Here is a 21,193-nt window from a genome sequence, read left to right on the forward strand (position 1 = left end):
ACAACTTTCTTCACTATCTTTGTCTTAAATTTATGCAATTCGATTTCCTTTGAGTAGTTGAGTTGAATTCTTGCTTGTAATTACTTGTTTGGGGATTGTTGGCAATCATTTTCTGTTAGGGAAGGCAAATATTCAACAAAATTACCTTAGCTACATCATTTTGTGCTAGTGCTCACAAGGTGTTTGTTGAATTGCCCCTTAGAAAATTTTTCAGATTTTTGGTTGTTTTTAAGTGGTTGTTTTTGCAAATTTAAAAGAGAACAAGATGGTTTTTGGTCTTGGCAAAGGAAAATCTAAGAAGAAGGGTGATTCATCCAACCAACCTCCACCCATTGCACCACCCAAAACTTTTAAAGGGGATGAAGGGTTGCCAAACAACCTTAAGACCTACTTTAAGTTCCTTGAGAGTAAGCCCCTACCAATTTCCAAATTCCTTCACCCGGACACCTTGAGGGATATGGGTATCTTTGACCACACCCTTGCCTTCCTCACCAAGGTGGGTTTAGAGAGGTACATTAACCTTCAACCACGTACTTACCCCGCCTACACCTTAGAATTCCTCTCGACCATCCAAATCACGGGGGAAAGAGGGAATGAGCGGGTGAACTTTAGGTTGAACAAAACTTGGCATACCATAACCTTTGAGAGGGTAAGGGAAATTTTGAGAATCACCAAACCACCCTCCTCCTTAAACTTACCGGGTACGGCCTTGGACGATACTTGGTTTGCCCTCACGAGGAAAACACCCCGGACAAACAATGACAAAATTTCCTCAATCACCAATCCCCCCATCCGGATTCTTACACGGATGATTTCATGCTTTTTCTTTACGATGGGGGAGCCTACCAAACTCAATGATGGGGTCCGTGAGTGTATGTGGGCGATGTTGCCCGAGGGAGAGGGGGTGCCGGATTGGGCAAGGCTCTTTGTGGTTGGTGCTTCTAAACAACGTGAGAAGAAGGGAAGCATAAATTGTGGAGGTTTAGTCACTCTCTTTGTGGCTAGTTTGGTTGGGGATATTCCGGACGAACAACCTCAAGTGTGGGGGAATCACCTTTACAATGAAGCGGGGTTGGTGGAGTGTCACATGATTCATTCCTTGGACACGGTTCCATGGAGTTGTCATTGGTTGGGGGAGGGGGGTGTACCTTACATGAAGCTACCTTTAAATGGCCCTCTCCCGAGTGGACCACGAACCCGGGACTTCTTTTGTCCCGCCGAGGGCAATCTTCCCAACCCACCCCAACAACGAATGAGGAAGAGGAGATCCGTTGAATTTTCCCGTAATCCCCTAGAAGAAGAAGAAAGAGAAGTTGAAATAATTGAGGGGGGCTTCCATGAGACCCCACACATTCCTTCATCCTCCCATCCACCTCAAGACACCCCTATGTTTGAGGCCGGAGGTTCCTCAAGTCCACCTTTACCACCTTGGCAACACCAAATGTTTAAGTACTTTGAGGACACCCGGGGGACGTTGGAAGCGATTAGTGGGAGGGTTGATAGCTCTCATGCTTGGCAACAACAACAAGCGCCAAGGCTTGAGAGTTTGGATCAATGGAGGGTCGCTAGTATGGAGCACCAAAAGTTGAGTGCGGAGGCCGAAAGAGCCCAAATGAAGATGCTTCAAGGGATGGCTAAGAGGCAAGATGAGGCCTATGCTTGGCAACAACAACAAGCCAAGTACATGGAAGAGCAACAAGCCATGTGGAAGGCCCAAAATGAATGGAGAGAGCAAGTGACTCAACAATTCGGGGTGCAAAATGAGAGGCACCACCAATATGTTGAAGACTCCTATGAAGATGCTCAAGCTCACGAGGATTCTTTTGGACTTATCCGTGGCCTTTTCGGCATGACCATCCATCAAAATGACCCCACCTACCAACCAACCATTGTCGAGCCACAAGTTGAGGAGGCCTATGAGAGGGCCAAGAGAGTGAGAGAAAGAAGAGAAAGAAGAAAGAACCGGGGGGCATGTGAGCAAGGCGAAGGCTCGGGCCCCTCCAACTAAATTTTTGAAGAAGTTGGCACTCCCTCACATTGAGGACAATGTGAAATTTAAGTGTGGGGGAGTGAGAATTGTATCATATGTAAATTGTCTTTCATGTCAATGAAAAAAAAAAAAAAAAAAAAAAAAAAAAATGAAAATCCCGGCTAGGTGAAAACCCACAAGGGTGGGCGCCTAGGCAAGATTGGGAAAGGTGGCCGAGGACGGGATGAAAACCCGAAAGGGCATTCCGGGCAAAATGAAGAAATGAGTTGCGAGCCACCATGAGAGGAAAGGAAAAGCTAAGGTGAAAACCCGGAAGGGCACCTTAGGCAAAATGAGGGATTTTCACCAAAAAAAAATGAAAAATGGAAAATTGTAACACCAAAAAGATGGAGGGATAAGAAGGGAGTGATAAGGAGGGTCTTGGAAGGAGGCTAGAGTAGGATTTAATTTCTTTTTGAGTCACAAAACTTGTCCCAAATCGGTGGATTTTTGCTTTGGCTACTTTGGTTGTTGATTTACTTCGGAGTGTGGCCAACCAAGTAGCATGATCATACCTTGCTTGGAGTGATAAGGGGGTGATATAAGTGGTGAATTAGGATGTTTTAGGAGTTGCTTAGGCCACTTTGCTTCCACCTTGGGATAAGGTGAGAGTGGCCATCTCTTGTAGGTGATATAAGAAGGGTGGAGTTGCGTGATGAGTCGGCGTTGGTGGTATGTCGTGTCTTGTTTGAGGGAGAAATGAGGAGGGCGAGTGAGTGAAGAGTGTGTGCAAAACTTTGAGTCTTGTTTTTCTTTTTAATCGGTGGTTGTGTGTTTGTGGGAGATATAAGAAGGAAGAGGAAAGGGAAGAGAGATCATTCTCTCCTACACTCTCTTGTAGACTTCATGGTTGCTTGTTTCGGGTTTTGCTCGGGACTAGCAAAAGTCTAAGTGTGGGGGAGTTTGATAGTATTGTATTGTGTCGGTCTAAAAGGGTGATTTTATCACCCTCGTGTCTTTTAATATGGGTCTTTTGGTACACTTTTCCTAGCAAATGGCAATTGGGTATATAGTGGTAACTTGTGCATTTTTACTCGGTTGGGCACTCAATCCTTATGCATGAACCCGAGCGGCCATAGAGCACCTTCCAAAGGTCAAGACAAGGCACAAGGGGATCGCTTATAACCCGGATGCTAGTTGGGAGAAGTAAGAATGAAGATTGGAAGAGATGAGGGAAATTGAAGAGGTATAGCTCGTGAAGAAATAGAAGTCCACAAATGCGAGCCGGTGCGCGCCCTGCAAGCAAACAGAAAGAAGTGCAGTGCGCAAAATTGCGCAGGCATGAACAAAGTGCTTGCGCGGCTGCGCGGCTCTGCTTTACGGGTTTTTCTAATCTTCTTTGTGGGCTTCTTAAGTAAGGATCTTCCTAGGTTTCGGTGCAGCCCTATAAATACCCCGAGATTTTGAAGACCAAAGGACATCTACCTACCATCATATTATCATCTAATCTCTTTCTTAGGGTTGAATCTTGTAACAATTAAGAAGGCTATTTCCATTTCAAGTTGTAATCTTTCTTTGTTTATGGGTTGTAAGCAAACTATGGAAGGCTAATCTTTCCATTCTTGATGTAATTTGATCAAAGTACCCAACTTTGGTGATTGTAAGACTCTTAAACCTCTCTTAATTTATCTAATGTTCTTTTCTTGTGCTTAATCTCTCATGTTGAGTAATTGAATGTTTGGTTTGATCATCCTTGCATGTTATTTACTTGACTAGTGCAAATCCTAATGAAATGGTTTAATTTAGTTGGGATTGTTGAAGCAAGTTTGTTGTTAGTTGATTTGGTTTAAAGGATTCTTGCAACAAATAGGAAAGTTCATGTCTTTTGCTCACTTGTATGGTTTAATCTTGTGAGGAATTGATCCTAGCTTCACCTTTTGGTTAAATTCTTAATGCTCATGCTTAGTCTCTTTTCATGGTTTAATGACTTGTTGTCTAAGTTTGAAGGATATGTGTAGATGGTTTAATTTGCATGTATCAATATCTTGAGGTGATAGTATTGGGTAGAAATTAGTAAGAGAGAGTAAAAAGAGTCAAACTTTACCATTGTTGGGTTACTAAGAGAGAGTTACATCAAGTATTCCCCTTTTATTGAATCTTGCATACTAGTTGTTTGTTGAATTGTCTAAATAGGAAGATCTCCAATCTTTACTCATTTTCCCATGTTTGTGTCCCAAAACCAATCCTTTTCCATCTATGTTTCCCACTAGTTGTTCATTGTTAATAGCCATTGTTTGTGATTAGTGTCTTTTATTAAGTTTAAATTGTCATTAGGTCCTTAATTAGTAAGAAGAGACCTATTTAGTTGTCAATAGTTTACAAATTCAAGTTTTTAGTTGTTAGACCTTCTCTTGGGTTCGACCCTTACTTATGTTATACTACTATCCTTAATTGCATAGTGTAGAGTTGAGTTTGGCTTTATAAATTGTTAATTTGGTAGTTAATTCTAGTATATTAACGACCTAGTTTATTCCTTACCACTCTAATTGAGAAAATTCGGCTACCGCATTTGGGGGACTTGGAAGGGAGTGTCAGGTAAAAACGTTCAAAATGTTTTATCTAAGCATGCTTGCAAAGCCACAAATAGGATTATACATCCAGTTGTACCATAAGCATGGTACAACCAAGGTATAAGAATTCGAGCTTATATGTATTCTTTCTAAGCTAATTAAAAGTTCATGTTTTTAATGTGTAAATGGATAAGTTCAATACTTTCTAATAAAGCTCATATTCTTTAACATAAAGCTCATATACTTTATCACAAAGCTCAGATTCTACACCGTACAACATATACAACTGGTTGTATAGTCCATGAATTGGTAAGCCAAAGGATAGGAGGGAAAAACTGAAAATTTTCATCAAATTTGTCCGTCGGAAAAATGTTGATATGATTATTGATTTCTGGGTCGTTTCGCTACATTAATACCTTTCTGAATTTCAGGATGATGTCAAAATGGCTTGAGGAGGATGCGTTTCTTGTGTTGTTATTTTGTTAATATAAGTAGAACACAACATGTTTGATGAAATGCCTGACTGACCCTTTTAAGTTTTTTTTGTATCACATATTTCTGGATTTACATTGCAGAATGCAGACGAAAACAATGGTTGATTCTAAATAATTCTCGAATCGGAACAACCCCCTTGACCGAAGGGGTTGACGACGTGTTACTGTATATATTCACGTACAAAGAGGAAGCAGGAACTTCAACCACAAAAGTAATTACTCTGAAAAACATGTGGACAGAGCTGCTGATGCTATGACTCGTAATTTATGACAAGTGCAGCTACTATTGTGAATTACCCTCCTTCTGCTATTATCAAGCTTAGAGCAGAACAAACAAAACTGGGTGCCGTTTTCTACACCTTCCATATTGCCCTCAAAACTGGAATTTGTGAAAGCAAACAGTTGATGCCCAATACCTTGGTCGATATCGTCGTCTAGAGTAGCTTGATCGCTCCCACAAACGGAACAAATGACTGAAACTAGTTTATCCACTTGTTTGTCGTGCCACTTCCTCCCTTTTTTCCAAAACATAAGAGGGGATGTGACTAAAGCAACCCCTGTGCCGAATCCAGCTCCAATTAGTATGAGCTGCCAATCAAGTCCCGATTCACTACTCATCTTTCTTGCTTGCATTGACACTGTTTCTGAGGGTTCCGATGAAGATGAACATTTCAACTTTAATGGGGGCCCACATAATGTTGGATTTCCAATGTAAGTGGTTGAATCAAACGTTTGAAGCTGATTGCCGATTGGGATTTCTCCTGTTAATTGGTTGTAGGACAAATTTAACAGTGAAAGGAAGTTCAGGTTCGCTATTTGTGTGGGAATCATACCACTGAGACTGTTATTTGAGAGGTCTAATGCTTCGAGCATCTTCAGATTTCCAATCGAAGGTGGTATAGGACCCGTCAAGGCATTATTCGACATGTTAAGGAATACTAGTGTAATCAAATTTCCAATGGCTGTTGGTATTGCCCCATGAAAATTATTGCTAGATATATCAATGCCTTTGTAAAGTGTCAAGATCTTCTGCAGGGTGATCTGTTCACCCTTTGAGGTTACTTCAACCATATCTTGGTAGTAAACATCATTAAGTGGCAGCACAGGGACACGCAACTGACTGGTAGCTGAGTTAGGTTCCACAGTCATCAGTGCTTTGAATATCGAGAAACATTGAGCCTTTAGCTCACCATAAAAGTTATTGAAAGATAGGTCCATGATTTGCAGCAATGGCCAGGTTATGTTGTTATCTGGACATGATATTGACCCATAAAAGTTGTTGTCTCTTAGAACAAGTACCCGTAACCTAGACAAGTTCCTTAACGAGTCAGGGAAGGTGCCACTGAAACCATTTTCTCTGATGTCTAACACCTCTAACTGCTTGCAGTTGGCCAGTGATCTTGGAATTTGTCCTTGAAGAGAGTTGTCACCAATGCTGAGAGTACTTAAACTGCATCCTTTTGGAAATTCATTGAATAAGGTGCCATTAAGGTCATTTTCCTTCAGATTCAGCACATCAAGTGTCGAAGTCATTCTGAGTACACACTGAGGAATTTTGCCTGTCAGAGAATTGACTGACAAATCCAGAACTTGAAGGTTAGTGAGATTGCATAATGATATGGGTATATCATGAGATATGTTGTTACCTGAGAGAGAAACATAAGCAACATATGGAATGACATTACCAATGTTACGACTGACGGAAGTGAAATAATTGTTGGAGTAATCCAAATAAATCATCCTTGGGGATATCAGATTCGGAGTTTCTCCTTGAATCTTGTTGCCATGAATATCGAGGATATTTATAGTTGATATGTCAGAAGAAGGCTGTTCAAGTCCTGTAAAGCTATTGCAGGAAAGGTTTAAGTAGGAAAGAGACCCATTACCAACACCCCATATCCATTTTGGCATCACTCCCCTAATGCTATTGATTGAGAGGTCAAGATATTGTAGAATGGACTGGTTTTTCAGAAAATCGGGCAACACTCTTAAATTGCATGAAGCAAGTTTTAGAGTGCTCAACTGGGGAAAGGAGGAAACCTTAGCCATTGTAGCGTTTGCTTCAATTGACAGGCTGTTAAATGAAAGATCAAGAGAAGACAAGTTCTTGAGCTGTCGTATCAAATTCAAGTTGAGAGTTCCCCTGAAATTGTTGGAGGAAAGTTTCAAAATTTTAAGAGCTTTCATTCCAAACAATGAGGTTGGTAACGAACCTTGTAGGTGGTTCTTGCTCAAATCCAAAGTATTTAGAATCGATGATTGCATGTTTGGTAATTCTCCGAGTGTCCCATTGAATCTATTTTCTGATAGTTGCATCATCTGAAGTGAAGGTAAGGAAAATATTTCCATGGGAATGCTTCCTTGCAAATGGTTGGCACTCACGTCAACATCAGTCAAATTTGAGAGATTTGACCATTTTGTTGAGGCAAGCGTACCGGACAGTTTATTGTTACTAAGATGCAGGCATATTAGATTCTTTGCTGATGAAAATGAGGGAATTGGACCCAAAAAATTGTTAAAGGATAAATCCACATACTCAAGTTGGTTGATATTAGAAAATGAAGATGGGATCAACCCACTAAAACTGCAGTTCTGTAACTCGATGCTCTGTAATTCCGACAAATGCCCAACAGATTCCGGCAACCGCCCAGAAAAGTTGGTAAAGCTCAGCACTAACCTTTGTAATGGCGCACCTGCTGGAAATTCAGGCAGAGTACCATGGAGGAAACTGTTGTATGATAAGTCCAGGCTTATTAATGTTGGCAACTGCAGAATTTTCGGAGGAAATGTTCCATTCAACAGGCAGCTACTTAGCGTCAACGAGGTTAAATTTCTGAAGTTGGCTATGAAATCAGGTACCACATTTGCCAGATTGTTCTGGTCAAGCCGAATCTCTGAAAGGAATTGTAACTTTGCAAGGGATTGATCAATTCCACCTGAAAGATTGCAGCTAGATAAGCTCAGAAATTGCAGATTAGGAACTGAATTGGATAATGCCTTGCACCATTCTGATCCACTTTCCGAAATTACCACACCACTTAGATACAATCCTCTGAGATTTGAGAAGTTTCGGATTATCCCTCCTAGATTCGGGTTTTCTAGTTTCAGAGGAGATAACCCAAACCAGTAAGAACCACTAGAAAGATCGAGAGTGACCAAGTTAACCAATCCCGAGATCTCTATCGGGATTTGACCACTAAACCCAGCTTTGGACAAATTCAGGTAAGTCAAGCCAGTAAGTTGACCAAACCCTGTTGGAAATAGTCGACTGTTGAAACTATTGTTTGCTAAATTCAGACTTTTGAGGAACCCAAGTCTGAACAAAGCACGGAAATCATCAGAAGTGCCGGAAATTGATTCGCCACATAAATCAAGACCAATAACATGCCCTGATGAACTGTTGCATTGAACACCTTTCCACTGACAACAATCTGGGGTTTCATTCCAAGTTGTTAATCTGTTGGGCTCGGAGATAGTATAGTTAAGGCTGTTTCTAAGTTGTAACAGCAATGACCGTTGATCATCAAGGCATATGTTTGAAGCTAACTGGGTAGAGATGCAAGTGAGTAATTGGATAAAGGGTATCCAAAATAGCCAATAATTAACTGATACTTTCATTGAATTCTGTTTTCATATATACCATCAAACTGGGTAATAAATGGTTTTAGTTTTGGAAATTGTTTTGAGATTAAGTTTAATTGGCTCCTTATGTTTCAAACTGATGGAGTATTCAGTAATACTTTGGATATGGGTCTTGTAATTGACTGGGAAAGTATGTCACAACTACTCTCTCTATATCAACTTTCTATGCCTTGAAAAAGGGGAGTCATCCAAGAATGTTGAACGCGGAATATTTAAGACTTTAATGAACCGGGAAGTGGTCATTGATCTCATAACTTTGTGCAATTGAAGAAAACTTTGGATAATACTTTGGATAAGGCCGACTCAAGATTCGAAAGCGACCTGAACTTGCTGGACCCGAAACCCAAATTTATTCGACCCGATTTGAACCTTGATTGACCCCATGTTAACCCATCCCGAGATTACTCGATCTGAAAAGACCCAACCCATTATCGACCCGGTCCGAAATGATTTAAAGTGGCCTAAAATTACACGAAATGACAATTATTAAGTCATTAATGTTATATACGTCAAAATAAAATTATTGGTTACCATCGGCTCTAATAAATAATTAGAAATGCAAAATAGTACTTTGAGTCGTAGTACTCCCTCCTATTCATAATAACTCTCCCCTTTCAAAAGGGCACGCAAATTAAGGGGAGGGTTATTTTATTGTAAAGTATTATAGTGGTGTAAGGTAATTGAAGAGAGAAAATGTATTATTGTGGAGTAATATGATTAAAATAAGTATTGTTGTGGGGTAAAGTGATTAAAATAAGATAAAGTATGAGTATTGTGGGGTATTGTTGTTGTGGTGAGGTGATTAAAATAAGTATAAAACTTTACTAAATAAGGAAAGGGGAAGATTTATATGAATAAATGAAAAAAAAGAAATGGAGAGACTTATTATGAATCACAAAATCTCATTGAAGACGGCAATATCCGTCACAAGCTTGTGACGGATACCGTTTCCTCTCACAAAATACCCATGAGAGGTGAGTAGGGAAGCACATGGGGGTGCCCCACCTTGTCCCCTCTCCCTTTTTGTGAGAGGTCTTCAGCTTGTGACGGGATTAGCCCGTCATAAGCAAGATGCTTTGTGAATGAATAAGAGGGAGTATTTCTTAATCAAAATAGTTTTTTTAGCCATTAACCCGAGAACGACCGAGCCCAAAATAACCCATGCTAGAAAGTGACCCGACACATATCACCCGAAAGTTACCGAAATCCAAAATCACAGATGTATGACTTACCTGAAATGGCCCGATCTAAACTGAGTAACTGACACTGTCTACAATTGGTCTCCCTTGTGACGGGTTACCATTTGTGACGGATATTTTGTGAGATAAAATGGTAACAAAATGGGTTAGTGGAGAAAGGGGACCACATGAATAGTGTTGCAGAGAGAGAAAAAGTGGGTACATTGTGAGGTAAAATGGTATCCGTCTTCAGCTTGTGACGGATATGTCATGTCTTCAATGAGAATTTGTGCACTGTCTATACTCAATCCAATTAATTTAATCTATTTAATATTTTACAATATTTAGCCAGTCTTATCTCAAAATTTATACTCCGTATGAATTTTATCTCATAATTACCAGTAAGTTTAGATGAAGGTAAAGTAGTTTCACGTTTGTGAATGGAAAGTCAGAATAATTTAAGAACCGTCAAAGTAAACGACGCATTGTATGAGGGAACCACAAAATGTCGAATTAGCCGCGTCTTTTTGTCGGCCGATCGGCTTATTTATTTAGTGGGTCTTTCAGTGACTTGGTTGAACTTAAGAATATCAACTTTTGTGCCAGAAATTTCCAAATTTGGCAGCTAATCCTATTTGTGCTCTTCCTCCATTTAACCCAACTCTATCACACTTTATTTTGAACATTATTTATAAATGAGTATTTAATTTTAATTTTTTCTCAATAGATAATTGAAAATATATTTATGTGAGATTTTGTTTGATTCATCTTTACAATTATATTAAAAATATTTATTTTTTGTTAAATACGTAGGTAACGATATTTAACGCGTAAAATACGCGTTTGAAAATGTGAAAAAGCAAAGTAAATACATTATCTGGTGGGGCCGAGCTATTAAATGCCTAAATGTTACTCCCTCCAATCCAAACCAATGGTTACACTTGCTTTTTGGCACTATTTACGGTCGTAGGGAATCTTTGATATTATTCTTAATCTATAAGACAAAATATAGTCATGTGAGACTTTGTTTGATTTATCGTCATGAATGCTATAAGAATATCAAATTTTTATAATTTTTAATAATGTGTAACTAAAGATATGCACGTTACAAAACGTGTCTCGACAAGTGTGATAAAACGACTGTAACCTTTGGTCTGAATGGGAGGGAGTAGTACAATACATATTTCTTTAGTCAATGTTAATATATTTAGTTCACAGCAAGTCTTCTTTTAAGACCATCCGAAATTTTTAAAAGGACATATCTAACCCTTTTACAAGTAAATGTTATCTCATTTTGATAAAAGGTAACAAAACAACAATTTGTAGCCGTAATCCTAACCAAAACATTTTACAATGGTCACATTTACCACAAAAATAATCACAAATACCCGTCTGAAATGAGAATTGCTGTTAATTGAGGAAATGATACTCTGTTTAAATAATTTACATGAGTATATTAGGAAGGAATCGTTTTAGCTTAATTAAAGATCTTGTATTCGTTCGCCAGAGTGGAGTTTAAGGGTTAAGACTTTGGTTAAATTTCCAGGAGACACCGATTCAAGCCTCCACAAGAGCAATCTCGTGGAGTATTTAACGGTCTGAGTTTATGCCTCCTAGACTTCGAGTCTATCACCATCAGATCTCTTACCTGGTATACGTTGTTTGCAAGTTATCACGTATACCCGGGGTTTACCCAATGTATATAACGTGAACCAATGGTAGCGGTCGCGGTTCCCTGGTAAAAAAAAAAAGGATTTGTAAAACTCATGAGGGAGAAGTTTACCATCCTAATAATCCTACCCCATAATATAACATTGTTAACTCATGAGGGACAGATTTACCATCCTAATAATCCTACTCGACTCAAATTCAGATTAAACAAGATGATTTGCGCCAAAAAAAATCACGAGAGTATGTTGTAAGCATAGGCGACTCAGGATTGTGAGATTGGGGTGCGTAACGCTGGTTTCAAACTTTTACTAATCGAATTTTTTTTGGCTGAATTTGTCTCATAATAATTTATTTTTGTAGGCCCATACCGCTCACAAGTGATAAATTTATACAGATGACTTTTTTCCATGTAATACTTGGCCTTTACCACATGAAACCCTAACCCATAAGCAACTTCATCGCAATGATCGACTGCTTCCTCAAATGTTTTAAACAAATATTCAAATACAAAATTATCATTGTAAACTTCACCGGCTCCTTCAAAATTTTCCTAATTAAATTATGTTATGCAAATTAAAAAAAAAACAAAAGAAATAATTTAAAAGTTCATTCATGTGAAAATCACGAAAAAACCCAGGCTAAAACGTGTGATATATGGGCTCATTCTTGGAGTTGAAGATCACACGAAATGACATGGGTCCATTCGCGTGAATTACACGTTTGGGTCTTGGCTTATTCGTGTATTTCCCACGAATAGTCTTGGGCCATTTCGTGTGATTTACACGTTTGAATCTGGGTTCATTCGTATATTTCAACCTACTTGGCCTGAGTTTTCACATGAATCTGGCCTGAATACCAATTTTATGGAAATAGTTTAAAAAAAAATTGAAAAGTTAATGAAAATCAATTAATACCTCCTCGTCTTCATTTTCCGTGTTTTCCGGTTCTTCATCGTAATTTTATTCACCAGTATAAGTATTACCGTCTACAAAACCGTTTCCCTCGCCGTTATCATAACTATAAATCTATAATGTTGTGCGGCATTCCAATCGTTTTGAAATCGGTTTCTTTCATTATTGTACGAATAAAGAGATAATTGTAAAATGAGTCAGCATCAACCATTTTCGATCAAACGATAAAGAATAATGTTACAAAGATATTGTAAAAAGAAAGACAAAATTGGAAAGTGAGATGAATATTAAAGACGGGATGAGTAAGATGGAGCGGTCTTCCAACAGTTCATAGACTATACATCTGAGGTAGTACCTTTTATTGTTTATTTTCCGAGTTTTATTTTAACGTTTTTGAATTCTGCTTTAGTATAAAAATTTTTGACCACATTTACTAAAACATTACACTAAAAAAATATAATATTACTCAAAAACTATATTTATAAATGATAATATGCTTAGAAAAATGTGTATATGTTCAAAAACTACAAGGTTTGAGGTAATGCTTAATTCTTCTACTCGTCTTCCAACAATTTTGAAAAAATAACAAGTAGAAAAACCCTTCGTTTCCCCTAAAATACATGTACAAGACGAAAAATGAGTTATTATGACTAGAAGTCTATAACCCAGAACAGATATTGAGTGTGTGTGTAAATAAAACCCAGAAAACGCAGGTAATTCATTCATTCATGTATCAAAATTGAAAGAGTGGAGAAAGAAATGGAAAATGATGATTCAATGTCTAAAAAAGGTAATATTAACATGCCCACCTTTCTATTTCCTTCAATTATACGGCGTAGTTGTAGAACTTGCATTTCTATAAACATCAATTTGTTTCCCTAATTAGTTTGACTGCTTCGCATTACAATTTTAATATATCAACTGTGGGATTGAATTTGGTATGCGAATGTTGATAAAAATGAAGGAGAAGATGAGAAAAAGGGGAAAACATTGGTGGTGATAATGATGGGTGCACCGGGTAGTGGCAAGTCCACCTTCTGCGATCATGTCATGTCTGCTTCCTCTCGTCCTTGGGTTCGCATTTGCCAGGTCTCCTTCTCTTCCCTTTCTCAGTCTAATAGTGGGTTATTTGGAAACCGCCTCTTCACTTGTTAGTTACGTAGTACTTCTATCAAATAAGGAATTGTGCTCCTTAGGGCACATGTTAGAAAAATCGTTTGTTTTTGAAAGTGAAAACAAAGAAAAAAACACAAGTGCTAATATTTCCAATCTTACTTTTTAATTCCTGTACAAATTCGAATCATTTGTTTGTTTCAGCACCTGTCAATTTTCATTACCTCTCGATATCAGATGACACATATCTAGGTGGTAATAAGATTTGATTAGTGGTTATCATTGCCACTATCAACTACTGAGTACCCGATACGAAGAAGGCCTCTGCAGGCGATGAAAATGAGTGTTTATGATTAGAGTTGTGGTTTAGCAAGTAGGTGAAGTAGTACAATTTGATTAAAGATCGCGGAAGGTGTTTGTTCCAATTTTAAGCATTTGGTTAAGTTGTAAAATCAACTTAATGGTTTTTGTTGGGTTTTAAAGTTCTAAGATAATTATATTGGAAGTAACATAGCAATTTGAAGGAGAGCGATGAATATAAGATTGTAATGCACTAGTGCTTGACTGTGTTTGCAAAAGGATAGTTGCATGAAGGAGGTTTTCGAGTTGTTTTTCTTCTTATACCTATAGTGAGTACTGAGTAGTGTAGGGACTAGTGAGTTCACAGTTTAATGCAACCCCTCCAGTGATTAGTGAGCTCTATCAAAGACAATACTCCGTACTAGTTTAAATGAAACTATACATTTCCAATTTTTCAGATACAACAACAGCAACAAAAGAGCCAATCCTAAAATGATTTGGGTCAGTTGACATAAATCATAATCATCCTTTGAAACCGTCACATACCGGTTGCACAACTAAAATACAAACGAGAGAAAAAGGAAAAGAAGAAAGTGAGCGAGATCATAATAAAAAGTGTATTGACTTATAAGTATAAAACAAGAAAACCATTTATCTTTGTATAAAAAATAGATACCAAAACTATCAATATTTTTAAATAAATAAGTGAAAATATGTCAAGAAATGTCGTCCTGAATTGCCCTTGTAAGCTCATCCATGACTCTAGCAAAGAGAAAAGGACTATGGCAGTGCTTTGATGCACCCTAATTTTAATAGGAAATTCTTATCTCCTCCCAACGTTAGTTCGTACACTTTTAGAGCTCCCTTACACATGTTCTTTATGAGATCAATGTATTTTGTGATACACCCTTTTTAGCAAAACACTTCTCTTGGTCCTCTATCATATGCCTTCTCTAAATCAGTGATAAAACCATATGTAAGTCTTTTTTCTTATCTCGATAGTGTTCTATCATCTTCTCTCATCCAATAAATTGACTCCCTAGCCGATTTCCTAAGCAAAATCTCAATTGGTTATCCGAGATGTTTACACATTTCTTAAGCATTTGCTCAGTCACCCGCTCGCCTAATTTCACAGTATGACCTAGTAGTTTAACTCCCGGATAATTGGAGCAATCATGAACACCACCTTGTACTTATGCTGTTATGCAAAGCTATAAAGAGTACCCTTCCTCTACACGGACGGCATCTTGTTGCACCACTAAATCTTGTTGAAGAGCATGGTTACCCATTCTATTCCTCTCTTCCCCCAAACACCTCCAAGCTTCAATACGTATGTCATCCGGTCTTTCTGCCTTGTTCAACCTCATCTTCTTCAATGCTATATTGTCTTCACTTTCTTAAACTCTGCCTATAACTGATTAACCATAGTTGAAGGTATGTATACATCCCCAACATCTTGTTCTTGATGGCCATTGAATAAGATATCAAAGTATGACCTCCATCTATCCTTTATTTCATTATTCCAAACCAAAACCATTTGGTCAATATCATTCACTCATTTAACTCTTCATTAATCTCTTGTCTTTCTATCTCTCGTATGGGAAAGTTTATAGATATTTTTTCTACTTACTTCATATCCAATATTGCATACTATTCTTGACTGACTTTTGCCTTCGCATCACCCACCTGCCTTTTTTTGTTGCTAGCCTCTTTGACTTTTCATAGTTCTCATTACTCTTGGTCTCATGCAACTCCTCAAAACTTTATAGCATTCACGGTTGGCCGTTATGGCTTGCTCACTTTAGCGTCCCAGCAAGATGTATCCTTACTCTATGGCAATATGCCTAATTCTAGTCGAGAGTTGGTCTGTTTCGCTTGTCTCACTTCCAGTTTTTTCATATGATAGGAAGTAAATTTGTTGAATATTGAATTTAATATGAATACGCCACATGAAATCACACGCTCTTAATAGCGTGTCTAAAGAAGCACCGTGATAGAATATACTTAAACCAATTCGCAATTTGCTAGGGGTTGAGCGGGTTCACTTACCTGGCTATGGAGTAGTAAATTTGTCGGATAGAAACTCGGATACAAATTATGTTACCTTAGTTTTCCTGCATTCCATCTAACTTGGTACTAATGAAGTTTAAGCTTGGTGTATTTGCCACCACAATAGCGTTCCTATAAACTTGATTTATGAGCATGTATGATGGTGTTGGAATTAGGGATTATTGTACTTAGTTTGATATTATGTTTATGAGTTAGTAAAATAAGTTAACTGTGATTTGGTAATGAAACCTCGGGAGAACTTGAGGATTTTTCATATTTCTCACTTCTTTCGGCAAATTTCAGGATAATATTAACAATGGTAAATCTGGAACCAAAGTCCAATGCTTAAGCAATGCAGCTGTAGCGTTGAAAGAGAACAAAAGTGTATTCATTGACAGATGCAATCTGGATAGAGAACAACGTACTGAGTTTGTCAAGCTTGGTAGCTCTGACGTAGGCGTGCATGTTGTAGTGCTTGATCTGCCAGCTAAGCTTTGTATCTCAAGGTCCGTGAAGCGCACTGGTCATGAAGGCAATTTGCAGGGTGGAAAAGCAGCTGCTGTTGTGAATAGAATGCTGCAAAAGAAGGAATTACCAAAGCTTAGTGAGGGATTTTCTCGAATAACCATCTGTCAGACTGAGCATGATGTTCAAGAAGCCGTCACAACATATAGCTTGCTTGGGCCATCGGATACCCTACCATCAGGTTGTTATGGGCTGAAGAGCCCAGATACCAAGAAGCAGGTTGGTATAATGAAATTCCTAAAGAAAGTAGATCCTCCTACCAACGTGGTCTCTAGTTCAAGTAACACCCCGAGCTCTTCCTCTTGTCAATCTATTAAAGAAAAACAGACCTGCAATGAAGTGCCTATACCTGATTTGTCTGGACGTGCTAAAGATGAGCAAACGAAGGGCGAGCATATCAAGTTTGAATCTGCTTGTGACACTTCTGCGTTAACTGCGGCTCCCACCTTAGCTTTCCCCTCAATTTCAACAGATGGCTTTCAGTTTGACATTGAGAAGGCTTCTGATATCATTGTTGAGAAAGTAGAGGAATACATCAAAAAACTTGGAAATGCAAGGCTTGTGATGATAGATTTGACTCATCATTCAAGAATCTTGTCCTTGGTTAAGGCCAAAGTTGCAGAACGAAATATTGACCCAAATAAGTTTTTCACATTTGTGGGAGATATTACCTGCCTATATTCTAAAGGAGGTTTACGCTGTAATGTCATAGCTAACGCTGCTAATTGGTAAGTCCTGTTTTATATGATGTTTACTTTTTTTATGACAGACACGAGCACATGACTACTCGTAGAAGTAGTGAACATTCAAAAAAAAAAAAATGACACCACTCCTAGGCGAAAGAGACCATATTTGAATTTTCTAATATACTCCCTCCGTACTGGTCATTTGTTTATGGCACAAAGACCAAGGAAATAGGAGTGGACCAATTATTAGATGACAAGTGGACCAAATTGAGTGTGGAGGATCAAATTACCCATCAAATGCATTCCTAAAAAAGAAAGGTAAACAATGGACTGAGACACCCTAAAATAGAATAGATAAACAATTGGCTGGGACGGAGGGAGTACTTGTTAAACCCACCATATTCCTGCTCCTGATTTTAAGATGGCAAGGTCTGAATGTTTTCTTCATGGATTTTGGAATAAGCTGGTTAAGGCTGGATGAAACTCGAGAAGAGATTAAATGTATCTTGCATAGAGTCTGTCCATTAGGAAATATTTTGGCTTATCCAATTTAATCCTGTAATAGTCTGAATTTAAATTATAAGTCTTGTCTGGGTACACTTGCAGCAAACTACGGAGTAGTTTTTTGTTTAAGCTTATATATATTTATTTATTTCCGTGCTCTGATGGTGAAGTATTACTTCTTCTATCCCTATCTTCTGAAATGGGCCTTTTGAAATTTGAAAATAAAATGTACTCTCTTCTTTCAAATCCAAACATCTCATAAAGTCCAAAATCCCTCTCACAAAAAGGCCCATTGTGTTTGGATTTGAAGGGAGGAAGTATATCATTCTGAACACTACCTGGAAGTCTGGAACTGTCATTAATTGTGAGGCAAGTTTCGCGTGAAATATATCTGATCACACTAGTCTCTGAGTTTTCTTGCTTAAAGTGCCAAAGATTGTTATATATTTGATTGTCATGTGAGTATGGTGGTCAGCTGTGTACCTTGTTATTTGATCAACTCTATGTCACTGACATTTTTTGCATGCTTTCCGTACTTTACTGTACAATCTGCAATTTTGTTTTGATAATGGTTTGTCATCTGCCTTTTCATCTTCAATGGAGCCAATGACACTAAATTTTGGTTTTGGATTTGTTGAAGGCTCACTAAACTAAGTATACTTCTCTTTCTTGTGGAGTAGCAGTCATTTGACAAAATTTTCATTATGCCTATGCGTGTTGTTTACTACTCCGTAGTGGGTAAGGCACTAGGCTAATGTTGTTTGTAATGGTGGTCGTCTTCTTTACAAATAAGTTTCTTTATTTGTTGCATACTTGCAATAATCAATTGCTGCTAACTGAACTGCAGGCGATTAAGACCAGGAGGAGGGGGTGTGAATGCTGCCATATTTAATGCTGCAGGTCCAAGTCTAGAGATTGCCACTAAAGAAAGAGCCAAGTCTCTATCTCCCGGAAAGGCCATTGTTGTTCCACTTCCTTCTATTTCACCTTTATTTAAAAGAGAAGCAGTAACTCATGTCATTCATGTTCTTGGACCAAACATGAATCCAGAAAGACCAAACTGTTTGAATAATAACTACGATGAAGGCTGTAAAATCCTCCGAGAGGCTTACTCATCTCTTTTTGAAGGTTTTAGAACCATTCTTAAGTCTCAGACAATGGCAACAGAACGAGGGAGTGGGAAAACCCACCTAAAGCAATCGGATAATATGTCCTCTGATCAGAAGATAAAGGACGAGGATGGATGTAGCAATGAGAGAAATAAAAAGCACAAGGGACTAAAATATGAAATTGATTGTGACCTAGCTGATGTCAGAAAGGAGATGCAGCAACTAGATAAAGTGAAAAAAAATACTAGTACATCTAAGGCTTGGGCGTCTTGGGCTCTAGCTCTGTACAACATAGCAATGAATCCGCAGAAGCATGAGAAGGATGTTTTGGAGACAACCGCTGATGTTGTTGTGATAAATGATGCTTACCCAAAGGTACAATTGACTCCTTTCCTTCTCATTAATTACTTACTCCTCCATCACAAACATTATACAATAACCCTCTTAATATGAAAATAGTTGTTTTGATAAATAAAAAATGACACATTATAAGGCATCTCTATATATATTTGAATACACCAAAGCCTCTAAAGGTCAAATTTGACTTGACCAAAGTTAAACGAGGACGTTAAATGTGGAATGAAGTCCTTACGGAGTATTTGTTCATTTTGTGCTATGGTTCTTTGCTGTTAGTCTGTTACCTTTTTTTTTTTCCTTTTTTCTTCCGTTTTTATTTGATACTAAGATTTTAACATCTACTGATAGGCAAAAAAGCACATTCTTGTAATTGCACGTGCCAATGGTCTGGATGGCATCAGAGATGTTTGCAAGGAGCACCTTGTTTTATTAGAAATGATGCATAAAGTAGGAATGGGGTGGGTCGAGAGGTTCTTACAGGAAGACGAGTCTTTAATTTTCCGCCTTGGATTTCATTCGGTATGCTATTCTCTCACTTGTTATATTTCTTTTCCACACCAGGGAGTCGCATTAACAATTGAGTAATGCATATCTCCACAATTTGATGCTTCTAACTTCTGCTATGTGCCAATGCTAATCTAGCTTTGTTTTGATTAAGCAAACAAAAACCTTTGTATGAACCCTTCTGTTTGTTTTACGGGCAAGGCCAACGCTAATTTTTTGCTAGAAAAACAATTTTTTTTGCAACTCTATTCTCCACTGACAATACTTCCCTTGAAATTTATTTTCTTCATTAAAAGTTATATTTTCGCAAACTGAACCGACCCTTAGCTAGAAACCTAAAGAGCTCATGTAGTTCTTTTTCTGGACCCTTAAAACTTTCCTTTTTTTATTGTGCTACTTGATCTCTGTAGAACTGAAAAGAGCTCATGTTATTTTATCTTCGTTTGGAAAAAAAACAAAAGGAAAGTTATAATAAAGAAAATAAAAAACAAATTGCTTTAAATTTTGATTTGTTTGTCCTACAAATCAGGTTCCGTCTATGAGGCAATTGCACCTTCATGTTATCAGTCAAGATTTCGATTCAGAGTCTTTGAAGAACAAGAAGCACTGGAACTCTTTTAACACTGAATTTTTTCGAGATGCGGTTGATGTGATTGAGGAGATTGAGAAGTTTGGGACGCCGTCACTAGGAGATGAGAGCCTTCTATTGAAAGAATTGCGATGCCACCGGTGCAAGAGCGCACACCCAAATATACCTCGCCTCAAGTCACACATTAGCCAATGTCGTGCCTCTTTCCCTACTGAGCTACTTCGAAAAGGTCGTCTTATACAAGCATCACCCAAAACAAATTGCATTCCGTAGGTTGCATATTTAATGTATATATCTGATCTTTGCCACTCGTACAAGTGTCGAACATGATTTTTTGGTAAAAAGTTTCATGTTTAAACTAAATGAGGTGTCTTTTTGAAAGACCGAGTGTCAGGTGCATTTACAGACAAAGCTCGAAATTGGCTGGTTGACGTTACCTTCGACTAATTTAAGTTTCTTTTATACGGTCCCTTCGGTTCACTAAGCCCACACGTGAGATAGTGTGAGCTTGTCCTATAATTTTTGCCACTCTTTACTTAAGATTTGAGTTTTTTTCCCCCTGTTTAGTACATATTTGCAAGTATTTGTGGAGGGGCATTGGTTAAAGGAAGAGGTTTATTCTGGTCAAAGTACCCCGAATGCTAGAACCCTCCCACCCCAAAAGCCTTTCCCCAACTTCACACGACCTCTGCCATTACACGCTCACAGTGCAACTAGACCCCTTTCCCGATAGCACTACTGCACTCTTGTATAGGAGCCTTGTTCATCCTCCCCTCCACATCAACTATGAAGTTCAACCTTTCCAAGTCTCCCTCTATCGGTCATCCCCACCCTTCCCCAACTCTCAATCTTTACTCCACAACACCCTCCTCTTCAAACCTCGTGCATGCAAATATATACCGCACCCCATAACTGAAATTTGGTTAGGGGATGGGTTGATAGTGGTGGCAATATTAGTGCTGACGATTGCTGTTGGTGGCGTCAACTATGCTTGATTGTGAGCTATGTTTGAAGTTGTAACG

The 21,193-nt window shown here is 38.3% G+C and overlaps 2 protein-coding genes across 2 annotated transcripts; one reads left to right on the top strand and one right to left on the bottom strand.

The window, feature by feature from the left end:
- Positions 1–5,134: 5,134 nt before the first annotated feature.
- Positions 5,135–8,855, bottom strand: LOC141586984 (receptor-like protein 7). Its single transcript, XM_074408393.1, has one exon. The coding sequence runs from the start codon at positions 8,649–8,651 to the stop codon at positions 5,250–5,252; it is 3,402 nt and encodes a 1,133-aa protein (XP_074264494.1). The 5' UTR covers positions 8,652–8,855; the 3' UTR covers positions 5,135–5,249.
- Positions 8,856–12,975: 4,120 nt separating this feature from the next.
- LOC141586985 (transcription factor bHLH140-like) lies at positions 12,976–20,534 on the top strand. Its single transcript, XM_074408394.1, has 6 exons — positions 12,976–13,225; positions 13,400–13,524; positions 16,201–17,150; positions 18,460–19,096; positions 19,427–19,597; positions 20,112–20,534. The coding sequence occupies exons 1-6, from the start codon at positions 13,195–13,197 to the stop codon at positions 20,442–20,444; spliced, it is 2,247 nt and encodes a 748-aa protein (XP_074264495.1). The 5' UTR covers positions 12,976–13,194; the 3' UTR covers positions 20,445–20,534.
- The last annotated feature ends 659 nt before the right edge of the window (positions 20,535–21,193 follow it).

This window comes from Silene latifolia, chromosome 6, assembly GCF_048544455.1.
Source record: "Silene latifolia isolate original U9 population chromosome 6, ASM4854445v1, whole genome shotgun sequence".
NCBI lineage: Eukaryota > Viridiplantae > Streptophyta > Magnoliopsida > Caryophyllales > Caryophyllaceae > Silene > Silene latifolia.

Excerpts from the sequence above, each read along its gene's own strand:
- LOC141586984 (XM_074408393.1), bottom strand. The coding sequence starts at position 8,651 with ATGAAAGTATCAGTTAATTATTGGCTATTTTGGATACCCTTTATCCAA.
- LOC141586985 (XM_074408394.1), top strand. The coding sequence starts at position 13,195 with ATGGAAAATGATGATTCAATGTCTAAAAAAG. Across the intron at positions 19,097-19,426 it reads TAAATGATGCTTACCCAAAG|GCAAAAAAGCACATTCTTGT; the intron begins GTACAATTGACT and ends ATCTACTGATAG. Across the intron at positions 19,598-20,111 it reads TCCGCCTTGGATTTCATTCG|GTTCCGTCTATGAGGCAATT; the intron begins GTATGCTATTCT and ends CCTACAAATCAG.